Here is a 15450-nt window from a genome sequence, read left to right on the forward strand (position 1 = left end):
GTATGTTTAGTTTGAGACCACTTTACTTAAACCTACAATATATTATTTTAAGAACACACATCAGTTTGTTTAACTTTACATAAATATTATTTTGTAACAAATATTATTGTGTCGTGTATCTTTTGGTAGTTTGATTACTTTTGTTAATAATAGTTGTTTTGTTGACAAAACCAAAACAAAAATCTGTCTTCACGCTAAGTCGAAATCAATATTTATTTATAAATCACTTATAAAAAAAAAATTATAACATTTTTATTAAAATATATTGGATCCATAAATAATACGAGTTTTTTCACACAATCAATGCCAATTAGGTTATCAAAATCGGCATTTATAGAATGGACGCGGAAGATTTTGCATTTTGCCCATTGATTAAAATGAAAACAAACAATTTTAAAACGTGTTTAGGTTAGAAATGTACACAATATGGAGGGTGCCGCCACGTGACCGCAGGACCCATGAAAAATCGGAAATTGGAATGAAAGATGACGTCATCGCCATCAAATTAGACTTTTCGTGCGAAAACCTTGGATTGTCTACTCCTACCTTCCCTCCGATTAGCCTTAATTTGGTTCCGATATATAAAATACAAAGTGCCACTGTTGAACCAAGCACAGCAATATGGTGATCGAGCCAATTTACTGCTGCGCTTTTAACTAAAATTGATTTGTTTTAGGCTCAATTAGAGGTCTTTGTTTTGCTGTTCGTTTTAATGAGCATCGTTTGTGACGAGAAAGGCCCCGTTTGTGCATATCCAACAACCGAGGAAGGAGCAATCGATGTCGGAGCTCCTCCTGCTGAATCCGTGTCCAAACGAATTACGCGCAATACACAGAACACAATTCCACAAAATTATATGAATCCCGGAGGAGAACGAAGCCAAAGCCGCATAAAGAAAAGAGATTTGGGGAGAAGAAAGTTTCATCCTATTCCTGTGCTTTGCGGGTAACTTGCTTATCAATTGACCTTTTACAGAGCATGAATTTACACACATTCCACTGAAAACGACTGAAAACACAAAGGGAGTTTTTGCCAAAAATGGATTAAATTAATCATTTTATTATTTAAGTTTAATCATTGTTAACGAGGAGAGCAATTGTATCGTTAACCTAATTTGTTATTCAATAGGAATTGTGTAACACAATAAATGTAAATTTTCTCGTTTGGTAAACATTTTGATAGGTACACAAAATATATGCCAAACTCGTTAGTACAAGTTTCGTCTCTGATAATACTTTGCAAAACTTTGCAAACCTGTTGAATAAAAAACATTGTACACCAAATCTGGTATTTTGGTTGGCAACAGTGGCGTAGTCTTTTATTAAGAGAAGACAGATCTTTCTTTTATTTAAAAAAATAGAAATATACGTGTATCTACACAGCCATATATTTGACGACTAAAAAATGATTCTTTGCTTTGCTGACCACAAAAAGCCAACTTTTAACAGCAAAGAAAAATACAAAAATCGACTAACCTTTTTAATATTTTTCAATTTTTTCGAACAAATCATTAAATTTATTAATTTCAATTTGTGGGGCCGAATCTACATTTGTGGCTATATTTTATTTACACTGGAGATGTAATTTGCTACTCATACATAAATATGTTCTTGATTTTAAGTGTGTCTTTCTATTGCCCTTGGTATTTTTTTTAAGTTGTCATGGGACAGTCTTAGACCATGCTTCCTCACCACGACTGGACAATGGTCAAAAAATATTTTTTGGTATTTTTCTTCCAGTTAACCACTTGTATTTAATATACCAGGAATTTAAAAAACTATATTAATAATTAATTTTCCTATGATCCTAAGAGAAAGTAACTTTTTCGAGGAAAGTGACCAATTACCTTCCTCATCTGTCAAGCAAATTTTATTTTTTAAATAGTTATCGAGAAAATTTCTGATAAAGTCAAAAATATAAATTTGACTATAACTTCCAAACTGTTACGAATTTTGCAGTTTTCTGGACGCCAGTCGATTCCCCGGAACAACAACTCTTACACAAAATTTTTCAAACATTTATTTTTCGCATTTTTACAACGTTTTTGTGCTTTTCTAATTCTTTTGAACCCCCAAGAGTGCAACTAGACAATTTTGAAGTTTTAAATTTTTTCGATTTTTATCAAAATTTTGGTCGATTTTCGATACGCGGAGCGGTTTATTGTTAATAACTCCGGACTTATTGGAGATAACTTTATATATTTGATACCGTTGGAAAGAAAATTTAATTTTCTATCGTACATAAAAAAGATCAGTGTTCTACGATAAGTAGAAAAAATTATAAATTTCAGTATTTTAACAAAATAAATTTATATTTGTTTATCTATGTATTAATTTTACTTATTTTACCCTTAATAAAAAATATTTTATCAGTATTTATTTTTTGAAATTCTTGTTTTTTAACTTAACAATATGCTTGGTTGCATAGCCTATTTTTGAACGATTATTGCGCTTCACTATTATTTATACCAAAAAAATTAAGATTTGAACAAATAAAAAATTATTAAAGTTAAAATTGTAATTTGCAATTAAAAAATAGTCAAAGTAATTAAAATTTCTAGTCTCTATCTTTTCTGACGAACCGCCACTGGTTGGCAATAAATTTGCATGTTTCAGCCGGTACCATGAAATTAAAAACTGGAGGGTTTTCCTATACGCTTCGTCCACAACTCAAAAATCGAATTAGCCAAATTGATTTCCCGAGTCCTTATTCTTTCAAACTTTTTAATGCATATTAAAGGCAAAATTCTCTTACCCCAAACCGACAAATTGATGTTTTCAAAGTTACTCAAGTCAACTTATGAATAATTAATCGTAATGGAGTCAACGCGGACCGTTGACATAATTGACTTATAGGTGCGAAAATCGATGATGTGCTCTAACATACTTTTCACAGATGGAATTGTGTTTCATTTCACAATTTCGCTTCGAAAATTCAATATCACTGTGGAAATTGTTCGGAATAATGTCGTTATTTAGCGTGTGATTTTTCAGACCTTAAGAGATAGCCTGCGGCCTGTCGAACAGACGGGGTGGTTTTTACAACCAATTTAATCACGCTGATGCGATGAAAAGTAATTAGGTAGTTCATTTTAGGGGAATTCGGGTGTTTTCAATGCATTTTCCGTTTTCACCTATTGTTTTCCCCTTCTGCGATCAGAATCAAAGTACATACATTTTATTCTTTTTTCTTTTTATATATGTGTCGCACACCAAACGAGATTTTTCTACAACTAGATTTTCTTACACAAAGTTTCAATCAACCGGTCTTTTTACATCTGCATCTGTAAAGAAATTTAATTCGTACGATATTGGCTTCTGAAATTGAGAAGCAAAAATGTGTGTTTCAAGTTTATTGGGTTTATGCGTGTTAGATTTTTCCTTTTTGCATATTTCCTAGAATCGCATATTGCCGCTTTCAGCGTTCGGAAATGGAATCTTGTCCGGTTTTGAAACCGCAAAACTTTATGAGTAATGTAATTTCGTCGGGTATTCCCCGAGGGGCTGTCTCTGTCCTGTTGTTGTTTAGTTCCCTCAGGCTTTGCTAAACTCACGAACAACCATTTTGTATATCGCACTTACTTACGACTACTTAGAGAGCTTCCGAATCGACACTCTTTCTCTTGAAGTCTCTTTTTCCCACGTTCGAAGCGAGCTTCCATGAAGCTTGGAAACTTTGATAATTAATAGCATTCTTCAGAATCACAACTTGGCGACCCTCGAGCGAAAGTGCTCGTGTAGTTTTCGTCATGTGTGTCAGCAATAAAGAGGGAGTCGTTGGGTCATTGTTGCGTGACTCACCGGGATATGTGAAATGTCCCTCGGGACCGGAGATCTTCCTGAGAACCGGACCAGGCGTATTTCCATTTAAACTAAATTGCTTACCTCTGTGTTAGTAATGTATCATCACGACCACCTAGAGTCGGATTATTTCCGACGACCCAATCTCTTAATGAGCCAAATATTTGGCCTAGATCAAAATCGCCGAAAGCATCCGCTGAAGATTTAGAAATGGGTCCTTTCCTCGGAGGAATAATAATCCTTTGTTCGCGCTTCTACAACTTTGACTAAATATTTTATTAATTAAAAGCTTGCCGGTTTATCGAAAACTTCTTTTCAAATGAACACAATGAACGGAGAAAAAACAAGGAAAGTTTTCGCATTAAACTCTAATAAAGGGAGAATAATTATCGGCTTAGGTACTTGCTCTGCTCAAACAAAAATATTTCTTCTACATCTTTGGTTTCAAATGTATAAAAATTTATTTATAAATATACAGGCTAACTCATTAATACTGTTACAAATTGAAATAGGTGATAGAATATTCAATTCTGAGACAAAAGTTTTCTTTAAACATGTATCAAAAAGTACTACCTATGTCAAGGAGCTACACTCCCTGAAAAGAGTGCGTTTTTTAATGTTTTTTACCATTATTTCAGAATATATTTTAGATAAAATTACAAAATTTACTACAGCTGATAATCTTTAAAATTTAAGATTAAAGTTTTTTGTCATATACCCTTTCAGTTTAGGATCCCTCTGATTAGAAATTTCTAAATTTGATCAACTCTGAAAAAATGGGAAAAAACATTTAAAAACGCACCTCTTTTAGAGGTTGTAGCTTCCTTACAGATAAAGTAAAAACTTCAGAAAATTCAAAATTAGGACATTAATAAAAATAATTATAATAAATTTATTCCAGAAAACAAAAAGTAGGTACTTATTACTAATGTTTCTGTATAAAAACTTAAATATAATAAAAATACATATAGGATGCAAAATATTGACATAAAAAACAAAAAACAGGTTTTGAGCCCTAATCTAATAATTAACATAGGTATTGTTTTATTATTTGGTGTTAATTTCAATTTTTTTTGTATGAATTGCTTTGAGAGCACTTTTATTCTCTACGAACATTAAAAAAAATCTATTCAAGCAAAATTAATAATTAATGCGGTCATTATAAGCGATTTTTTAGTATTTTTACTTTCAGTTGAGTTTTTTCACAATGACCACATTTGAAGTGACGACAAAAAGAAAACTTTAACTAGAAAGATACTGCGTTTTCGCTGCAAATGAAGATCTCAAAAAATTACAAACTTAGATGTGGTGGTTCTTAGATCGGACAAATTAGGACATAAATGTAAAACAGGACGAAACAATAAAAACATAAATATGTCCTCGCCAAATCAGGACCTTACAAGGTATTTTTCGATACAAATTCATAGGAAACTTTTGTCTCAAAATTGAATATTTTATCACCTGTTTCAATGTCTAACAATAAAAACGGAATACCCTGTATAAATAATTATTTTTATTCTTCGACACTGTCAAAATTTATGGTTTTTCTCCCGTGTAAGAAAGTTTTGACAACTGTTTGGCATTTCTCAATACGAAACGTCAAATTATTTTTAAAAGATTTAAAGCACGTTTAAGCCTTGTTGAGTCTAATTCGAAGAATAAAATGTTGTATTCAACTCGTTTGAGTGTAAATCGGACGCTTTATTCCACCTCGTGGATGGTAAACCACTCGTTATACTCGTGGTTTAAAAAACCACTCGGTCAAATAAACCGTCCGATTTACACTCACACTCGTCGAATAAATTACTATTTTGAAGTCGTAAAATGAACAAAATAGTAAAATACTCCTTAAAGTAACTTAAAGTAGTAAAGTATTATTTTTCGGCATTTCTGTTGTGAACCGTTGGTTGCATAGTTATACGATTTACAAAAAAAAAGTATTGTACCTACACTTTAGCACATTTTTTTTTACACTCAGTTATATTAATTAGGTATTATAAAACTCCATATTTGTTATAAATTTTTAGTGTTCCATTTTATCAATAAATATTTTTGTAATTTAATGTCTAACTATTGGTTTCACAAAGGTAAAACATAAAAACATCATTAAAAAATTAATATTAATTAGCTGTTTTTATAATGTTTCTTCGAAGATAAATTCAACTTTAATAATAGCAAAAATAAAGAAAGAGATTATGGTTTCGCATAATTTAAACTTGAGTGATTCCAACATCAGTGACGCAAAAATCAATTTATTTGTGTTCGTTTTTGGTGATTTCTTAAAAAGTCAGATCAGTTGTTGAAAAAAAAACAATTTATTTGTGTTCGTTTTTGGTGATTTCTTAAGAAGTCAGATCAGTTGTTGGAAAAACTGTTTCAATGTTGAGCTAGCGAAGGCTTGCCTGTGTATGTAGACAAAGAGAATAAGGGCATAAATTTCGCGATTGGTGCGCCATCTATCGGGTGGTTGGCATACTAATCGCCCTTTTTTCCGGGTAAAAATGCACTCCGGGAGCGAGCTAAATCACTATTCACAAAACATAAATTACCAAGAGACCAATATTGTCAAGCGAAATTTACACGAGCGATTAAAATTTATCGTCGTCGTGTGTGATTGCGGCCATGTTATAATTTAAATGGGACAGTGATAAATTTATGGTCGATCAATGGGAACACGTCGACCACTTTGTTACGATGATGGATGTTTCCGGTTCTGTTATTTTGCCGTTTAGACCTTGAGGGCGATAAAATCGACGCCGAAACGTGTCCACAGGATGCTCCATTGAATTCTAACAAAAAATCGTCCTTCCTTTGCGATATTTTAAAGGACTAAAAGCTCCGAGTAAATTTATAACCAATGGAGCTGTTGCTCTATATTAATGATACATTTAGTGCAACTCTGTTATATAGAGGGGCTATATGATGATAATGGGTGCGCAGCTTCCAATATTGATGATAGGCCCTAGTGCCAGTATCACACTTTGATTAAACCTAACGCGATGCATGTTTTACAGCAGGGATGTTAATATTCATATCGGGCGTGTACACGAAAATGATACTAGGTAATAAAAATTTATTGTGGGGTCAAATACTGTTCAAACTACGAGAGCATATCAAGGGTGAGATGCACGAAACCACGAGAAGTATAATTTAGTTATCTGACTGTGATTTATCCGCATCAGAGAGCTCATCAAAATACACAATTAACTTACTCTGTAGCAAAATGTCTCAAACGGTAGCATTTACCGTCTAATGGTAATGATATATGAAAAGTTATAATAGTTGTATTAAAGTTTTAATAGAACGATCCGTAATTTTCCTCTATTATTAAATTTGCAACAACTAGAATTACACAAAATAACAAGTTATTAAATCAACTTTTCCAATATTGTCAGAGGAAAATAGAAATGATGTGAGTTTATGGTCTAAGAGGAAGTGGACGTTCACACTTCACCCTCGAAATATTGGCAACAGCCACCATTAATAATTGCCCGAATACCGTAAAAATAATAACGGCCGACCGCGGAACGCGTTCAACCAATTTACTACCGCTTTCGATAAAATACTTGACGGTGTGGCAGCTCTATTAATATACGGGGAAAAACGCCTTGAGTAAATAGAGAGAGATATAACTTGATAAAGTACAGGCAAACAGATCACCAGTAAAGTGTAAAACGTTTTCCATTATCACCATAAAGTGAATTAAGAAAATAATAAACAATAAATTACTAGCAAAAAATGTTTTTTATATTTAAATAATGTTTACGAGTATAAATGTAATTCTCAACAATCTAGTAAACAGAAAACATAATGTAAAGTCCGTTTTTTTATTTATGCGTGTGGATCAATTAATAATTCGAAAGACGTACCATTGCTATCTCTTTTCAACATTTGTAAACAGCCTCGTTACGTATTTGAGTCATGTTGGTGACGCTATTTATCTCACTTGAACAAATGCGATTAAAGTAACGCAGAGCTAGTGACGTATAATAGATTTCATTGAAATTGGCATAATGGTTGGCAATGGAATTTTATATTTAAGTTTGTAGCCCTGCACATGTCCCTGGTATAACAGCAAATGGGGTTTTTGTTTTCCTTTGTTGCTTACCTACATTTGTTGAACTGACATGACTGACATTTGTATTCCTTTCTTCACTGTTTTCGATCCTTGTTCGTTATTCCCAGTATTTTTTCAAATTATAACTAAAAGTAGTTCTCTTCAGAACGCCAGATTTAGAATGCACGTTAAGATATGTTTGAATTTCTTTTTGTTGTTCCTGTTTTAGATTAATGGAATCAAATATACCAATTTTAATAAAGCCAAAATATTTTCTCTAAAGCAAATAGAGTATGTTTGTGATGTTAAAACTACACCTACAAAAGGATGAAACAGGGTGTTAAACTTTTTATGGAATAAACTTAAAATAAAAAATAAAATAAAATTTTAACTATCTTAACCTCCTTTTTTAGTGACAAATTTAGTTTCTCAACATGTAGATAGATCTTCTTTCACATTTAAAGCGCGGTTTACACAATCATGGCCTACCGTTATGCCAATTTCAATGAAATGGATAATTTGGCTGTTAATTTTTGACGTTGTTTTTGTCACAATTCACAATTTCATAATTGACAGGCATCTCCGAAACTTCTATCAAGTTTTTCCATGCTTTTTAATAGGGAAAACCAACCTCCTTGGGGAAAACAGTTTTGAAACTAATATTTATACCCTTTATATCATCGTAACAATCGTAATTCAAGCCCTATAAAAATCCTAATGCCAGGGAAAAGCTTTAATTTTTGACTTTACTACCAAAATGTCAGAAGCTTTGAAATGTCAAAAACAGACGGAGGTCGTGTTTTTGATTCATACTACTCCCATCAGCAAATAAAAAAATAGACTGTACCTAGTTTTATCGTTGTTAATAAACTTAAAACTAACTCAACGAAGACATTTTTAAATTTTTTGATCCATCCACAGACAACGCACAAAATTAATATTTTTGTTATGAGTCATGAAGATCTTCCCACTGAAAACATTGATTTTAGCAAGACGGTGCACTACCACATTTTGGGATAAAAATGCGTTAGTTTTTAAATAACACTTTCAATGAATAAGTCGTGGATGTTGGATTGAATATCTTTCGTCTCTTGATTTAACCATATTAGATTTTTTTCTTTGGGGTTTTCTAAAGTTAAGTGTCTATTTTAACAGATCGAATACTTTGAAAAAATTTAGATAAAGATTATGCTTGGAAATGAGACTAATTGACCCAGAAATGATTTGTAACAGAGTGTACAGTATCTACACCCGTTTTGGGCAATGTCAAATGGTGGTAGTATTTGAGCAATTGCGCATTTTTTTTACAAAATCCCCATAAAAAAGATTCAATTTTTCCCAAAAATTACTTATGTATAAATTTATATAATAACCAAAAAAATAAGACCCAAAAACACTTAAAGAAATGTTGATTACCATAACATATTTTTTTTAAATCCTCCTTAAGCAACTGATATGAGATGAGTTGTGACTTTTCCACGCTTTTACGCTTGTTTTCTTGACTTTTCGCTTTAATTTTATGTTAAAAGGCGGAAAGACGTTTCCAGAGGTGTCATCATTAGGGTCTAAACCGGTAATAAAAACTTTATAGTATTCTAAAAATAGAAAACCAAGTACCTACTATTTTGTAGATTTGACTCATCATAAAAAGCCTTTATTTTGTTAGACTAAAACCGCACAAAACTTGTAAACCCAAATTGGAAGTAAATATTGTAGCACACTTCAGTGTTTGTAATTTGGTTTAATATGCAGAAACGGAACGAGTATAACTTTTATTACAATTACCTACCCGAGAAAATTGTTCCCTGGAAACTACCTAGGGATTAATATTTTTATTCCTGGAATAATTTTCGAGTGGATTTGCATCTGGATAAACTTCCTTCCACCAGTCAGTGACCTGTCTGGTCTTCGCCAGGGCCTCCGGATCCAACCCATTCATTGATCGAAACCTTGAACTTGAGGCAACTATCGCCGCCGTCGGGACGCTCCTCCACCCCAGCGCCGTTTTTACCGGGTTTAACGGCCCTTTGCAGAGTTTATCACCTCGATTTATGGCGGTACGCGCAGTCTGCGTCCATATTACTGCAATATGCGCCGGCGAGACAACCAATCAATGTTTTGTAATCGCATTCGTCTTCAAGCACCAGACGCGCCTAATGGATTCTTGCACTGATTACTTCTTTTACAGCGCTTGATCCGTGATGATAAGTGATAACGATAATTTAATGTTTTATAGGAAGCATTTTGTAACTTTTTCTTTGTGTTGGGGCGTCACAAATAAAAATTTTATTACTTGACACACTGATAATAACAGGCGAAGCTACAATCTTGCAGTGTTAAGGTGTAATTTTATAAATTACACCTCAAACAATTAGGAACAAAAAAATAGCAATTACAGTATAAATAAAAAAATTGTTATTTATCTATGGTCATAAATTCTGAAACACGCTGTATAAAGAAAAATATTAGTTAGCCAGTGCCCTCTTTTGACCAGTTTTATAAAAAAAAAATGCAATTTTGTAATTTAATTTTTTCTAATTTGCGTTTATAATACTTTTATTAACGTCTCTCAGTAGGAGTCGTTTATCTATAAAAGCACACTGTACTTTAATGGATTTAGGGTTATTTAGTTTTTGTGTGCCGCTTCTGACTTGTCAGGTAACAAATCTTGCGTTGTTACTTCGACAATTTCGTGAATTTCGGGCGGAGTGCAAACTAAATTCTGTTGGCTCATATTTTATTTATTATTATTATTTGTAACACTAACAACTAATAATTTGTATTTTTTTTTAATGACAGAAATGATTCAAAAAATCTGGTAGGCGTCGAGTATTACCAACCGATACCAACTAACACAAAATTCTCTAGACGACAAAAATATATTTTTTTTAATTAAAATAAAAAAAGGGGGCGCAATTAGAAAAAATAGCATAAAATACTCGTTTTATAATGGCATTGGCGCGCACTCATCCCATAGAAAACTCGTTTTCTAACTTGGGATTCGTGCGCCACATCAACCCTTATAAAACTTGTAGTCTGTTTTTTTTTTTTAATGGAAATTACCAAGTCAAAATTTTGGTGAAAAAATTGGTAGCAGCTTGTCTCCGTAGCCACAAATTTTGTTTGCTCTTTGTTTTTGTCCCTAAAAATTATGTTAAAAAAATATGGTTGTGTTCAAATTGAGATGTTGTCAAAATTTTGACTTTTATGAATCTTGTGTGCCTGTTTCCTCTTAGAAAGCGCTATAATTGAATACTAAGGACATTATTTACCTAAGGTCTAAAGACCGAATTCAGTGCTAATAATTTTGACAGAAACACACCGCAAGTTGTGTGTGAACAAAAATGAGATTCTTGCTACAAAAACTTTGAAGAAAAAGGAAAATAAAGTTATTTAGCAAAAGATACAAGTAGGTACTCTGATGATGGCAATAAATTTTGTGTAATTTTTGAAATGAGCTTAAAATTCATGCATTTCGTAAATTCTTCTTCAGCTTTAGTTTCCAAATTGTTACTTTTTCAACTCGTTCCTCAAAAACGATGCACGAGACTAATTTAATTGCATTCTTTCCGAGGTTCTTTCTCATTCATGTTTATTTTGTATTCTTGTCAATTTTTTGCTAAAAATTAAGAATGATTAGCAAACCTGCATTACAAATTGCGTCTATATTTTAACGGGCCCTTTTTCTAACTTCCTGCTTGCGAACTATTCGTTTCCAAATTTTGAAAAACTGTTAGTGTACCGAATTTGTTTCTTTTTTGGTGTTTTGTCTCTAAATTTTCTTAGACGATTTTTTGTGTTGACGTTTAATGACAAATTTTTTTCAAATTAATTCAAAAAACTGGAACTGCCAACTTTCTTTATTAAAATTACCATGAATGAATTTACTAGCGATGCCAACGTTAAGACTGGCATTTCCATTAAAAAAAAAACAGACTACTATTTTTTCATTTTATGTTTTTGTAATATTATGCGGTTTATTTAAAAATTTATTACAGAAAACATTTGTTAATTAATAAAATTGAATTCTGGATTCAAACCCTAGAGTACAGATTTGTTTTATGCGCAGCGCATGCGTGCTGTTTGTTTTACATATGTCATATGTCAAAAAATGTCAAAACGAAAATTCAGCGAAAGCGATTTTTCGCAGAGTAAAAGGCGTCAGACGAAGGCTGACGCTAAGAAACATTCCTTGGATTCGGACGAAGAGGACGACTACGATGAAGCTGAAGACGAGCTCAACGCCGATGATATCGAGGGCGAAGAAGAGGGAATCTCGCGTCAGGTTGAAGGGGTCCGCATGACCGCTTTCAACATGAAAGAGGAAATGGAAGAAGGGCATTTCGACAAAGAGGGGCACTTTATTTGGAACAACGAGAAGGAGATCAGGGATAATTGGTTAGATAACATCGACTGGCATAAAGTTAACAGCGATGATAAGTACCAACTGGACCCCAACGACAAGAGTTTGGGTGCGGAGAGTGACTCTGAATCGGAAGCTGAGAATTTCGACGAAATTGGACAATATAAAAGGATGCTCCACTTTATGAAACCGAAGGAAACAGTGAATAAATGTCTGCGGAGGTTAGGAGGTGATTTGAAGTTGTCCAGTGTAGAGAGACTGAAGAGGAAAAAAGCGGGAACTTTGAATTCCAATCAGGACGTGGCGGATATGACTGAAATTGCGGATAGTATTTTGACGAAAACAGGAAACATGAATGTGTACCAAGAGACTTTTGAAGAAATTTCCAAAAAAATTGATGATAGGACAAAACCCAAAAACAGTGAGCCTGTTTTGGACATGTATGCTGACGATTTTGGCGACAAGGAGAAGGAGAAAATGGAGACGGCTTCAATGTCAGGTAAATCTGATCAGTTAATGTGGGAATTTAAATGGGACCAAGGCAAGGACAAAGTCGAGGGTCCTTACGATACTAAACAAATGATAAAGTGGTCGAAAGAGGGGTACTTCAAAACGGGAGTGTGGGTGCGTAAGTGTGGCGAACAATCCAATTTTTATACCTCAAATAGAATAGACTTTGAATTATATGATTAATCGTGTTGTAAAAATTTTATTATCAATATACACAAAAAGATAAAAGCAATTTGCTTAAACCTGAGCTGTAAAAGGCACTTAATTACATTCCATTGTAGGCTGGACCGCCACCTCCTTCAGGAACCACCCAGTTGATATTCTGACTCGGGTCTTTAATATCGCAAGTTTTGCAATGTATACAATTTTGGGCGTTTATTTGCAATCTTTGACCGTCTCCACTTTCAAGTGGGACGAATTCGTACACTCCAGCAGGACAAAACCGGCCTTCGGGACCGTCATAAATCCCCAAATTTTGTTTGACAGGAACAGTGTCATCCTTAAGTGTTAAATGCGGGGGTTGGTCACCTTCATGATTGGTCCCCGTCAAGGCAACGGAAGAAAGGAGATCGAAACTGATTTTACCGTCGGGTTTAGGATAGTCGATAGGTTGACAGTCTTTGGCCGGTTTGAGTCTCTTGTAATCAGGATCGCCATGTTTGAATGTCCACGGTTCCAACCCCCCGACCATTATGGAAAATCCGCTGTACATCACGCCCCCATACATTCCTAAGGGATTATGGAAGCTGGGACGCACATTTCTCACTTTTTTTAAATCTTTCCAAATGAAACTGTTTTTGACTTTGTCTGGGTAGCTTTTAGGTTCAAAACTTTCAGTTTCTTGTTTTTCACTATTGATGGCTTCGTAGGCGCTCTCCGCTGCCAACATCCCACTTTTCATTGCATAATGCGTTCCTTTGATTTTTGGTACGTTGAGAAAACCTGCCGAGCACCCAACGAGACATCCTCCAGGGAATGTCAGTTTAGGAATACTCTGGAAGCCCCCTTCGTTCAAAGCACGTGCTCCATAAGCGATTCGTGTACCCCCTTCGAAGTAGTGTTTGACACTAGGGTGGTGTTTGAACCTCTGGAATTCTCTGAAAGGGCTCAAATACGGGTTAGAATAGTCTAGAGCTACAACAAAGCCGACTGCGACCAAGGGAGTGTCTTCATTGAGATGATAGAGGAAGCTTCCACCGTATGTGAATTTGTCTAAAGGCCAACCAATCGAGTGCTCAACGCGGCCAGGGCTGTGTTTCGCAGGGTCAATCTCCCAAATTTCTTTTAAACCGATACCGTAGGTTTGGGGCTCCGAATTTGCCCTCAAATCAAATTTTTTGATGATTTGTTTGGAGAGATGGCCATGGCAGCCTTCCGCAAAAATGGTACATTTGGCATGTAGTTCCATGCCTCTCTCAAAATTGTCTTTGGGGCTCCCATCTTTGGCGATGCCTACATCGTTGGTCGCTACTCCTTTGACGCTACCATCGGGATGATAGAGAATTTCGGACGCTGCATACCCTGGATAGATTTCAACACCCATGGCTTCAGCTTGTTCCCCAAGCCATTGCACCACGTGTCCCAGTCTCACGATGTAGTTTCCATGGTTGTACATTGGTGTACCTGTAATTAAAAAAATTATAAATTGTTGACACCACAGATTTCAATACCTGGCAGTACTGGTACAGGTATTCTCCCAGTCGCTGTTAAAATCCCAAATTTGTCTTCTTTGACCGGTGTCTTCAACGGTGCCCCCTTCTCCGCCCAATCAGGTATTAATTCGTCCAGTGCTGTTGGTTGTATAACAGCTCCTGATAAAATGTGACCTCCTACTTGAGAAGCTTTTTCAACAACACAAACTCTGAGTTCTTTTCCATCTTTTTCAGCCAATTGTTTAGCTCTTATGGCGGCAGACATGCCCGCAGGACCTCCCCCGATTATTAAAATATCGGTTTCGTCCCCAAATCTTTCCATATTCACATCTGAATTAAAGTTAGGTCAATGAGTGGCAACATTGAAAAGGATAATTACCCTTCCATCGTGGGTCGTTTTCTCGTGGGACTACAGTGTAGTGAGTTGTAATTTTAGGAAACTGCTCCGAATAACATCGTGCTAAAGGCTTCAAAGATTTGGCTAGAAAAAAATAAGAAATGCACTTTGCAACATAAACAGAAGGTACAAAGGTCACTGGGAAATATTTCATAAATTCGCTTTGAAAAACCACCAGAATGACTTACAATTAATTAATGACTGTAATTTCTAGCAAATTTTAATGTAAATAAGTGGAATAAGTGGAAAAAAAGTTTTATTTTCTGAAAAATGAATTAATAAAAAATTAAGTCTAGTGTCCTTTGTAATGGTTTTTATTTCTTCTTTTATAAAACAGTTGCTAAGTAATTTTGTAATAAGAAACTTACCAAATTTTATACTTGTAAACAAATTTAATGCCATGTCGACCAGTTAGTTGCCCTACTACACCTTTGACGTAACATTTGTGATTGACAAACAGCTGTTTTTATCTACGTTTAGTAAATACCCCGCTAGAGGGCTTATCATGCTTTTTATTGATTTACATAATTTTCTTATCATTTATTAATTTTTTTCTTATACAACAATGTCAGAGATTATAATAATAAGATGTTTTTTATTATATCATTTATTATATTGCTTTATCGATTTTTGGGCTATTTTATTTACAGAAACCTGTCTTATCGGTCCGA

General features: G+C 34.3%; 2 protein-coding genes across 2 annotated transcripts; one reads left to right on the forward strand and one right to left on the reverse strand.

Annotated features, from left to right (window-relative positions):
* The first annotated feature begins 11939 nt into the window (after window positions 1-11939).
* LOC123004657 (CD2 antigen cytoplasmic tail-binding protein 2 homolog) lies at window positions 11940-12962 on the forward strand. The gene has a single exon (XM_044398014.1). It carries the CDS (start codon window positions 11969-11971, stop codon window positions 12911-12913), a length of 945 nt encoding a protein of 314 aa, XP_044253949.1. The 5' UTR covers window positions 11940-11968; the 3' UTR covers window positions 12914-12962.
* LOC123004656 (electron transfer flavoprotein-ubiquinone oxidoreductase, mitochondrial) lies at window positions 12914-15285 on the reverse strand. The gene is made up of 4 exons (XM_044398013.1): window positions 15148-15285; window positions 14762-14863; window positions 14401-14712; window positions 12914-14353 (listed from the first exon to the last, which is right to left on the reverse strand). The coding sequence occupies exons 1-4, from the start codon at window positions 15179-15181 to the stop codon at window positions 12996-12998; spliced, it is 1806 nt and encodes a 601-aa protein (XP_044253948.1). The 5' UTR covers window positions 15182-15285; the 3' UTR covers window positions 12914-12995.
* Window positions 15286-15450: the final 165 nt, after the last annotated feature.

The sequence above is a fragment of the Tribolium madens genome, unplaced genomic scaffold (genome assembly GCF_015345945.1).
Source record: "Tribolium madens isolate multiple individuals breed KSU strain unplaced genomic scaffold, Tmad_KSU_1.1 Scaffold_20;HRSCAF=117;Tcas5.2_LG4, whole genome shotgun sequence".
Taxonomy (NCBI): Eukaryota; Metazoa; Arthropoda; class Insecta; order Coleoptera; family Tenebrionidae; genus Tribolium; species Tribolium madens.

What these genes read in the sequence shown, in the direction of transcription:
- LOC123004657 (XM_044398014.1), top strand. Translation starts at nt 11,969, where the DNA reads ATGTCAAAACGAAAATTCAGCGAAAGCGATTTTTCGCAGAGTAAAAGG.
- LOC123004656 (XM_044398013.1), bottom strand. Translation starts at nt 15,181, where the DNA reads ATGGCATTAAATTTGTTTACAAGTATAAAATTTG. An exon ending in GTTTACAAGTATAAAATTTG is followed by an intron (nt 14,864 to 15,147) that starts GTAAGTTTCTTA and finishes ATTTTTTTCTAG; the next exon opens with CCAAATCTTTGAAGCCTTTA. An exon ending in ACCTGTACCAGTACTGCCAG is followed by an intron (nt 14,354 to 14,400) that starts GTATTGAAATCT and finishes TTTTAATTACAG; the next exon opens with GTACACCAATGTACAACCAT.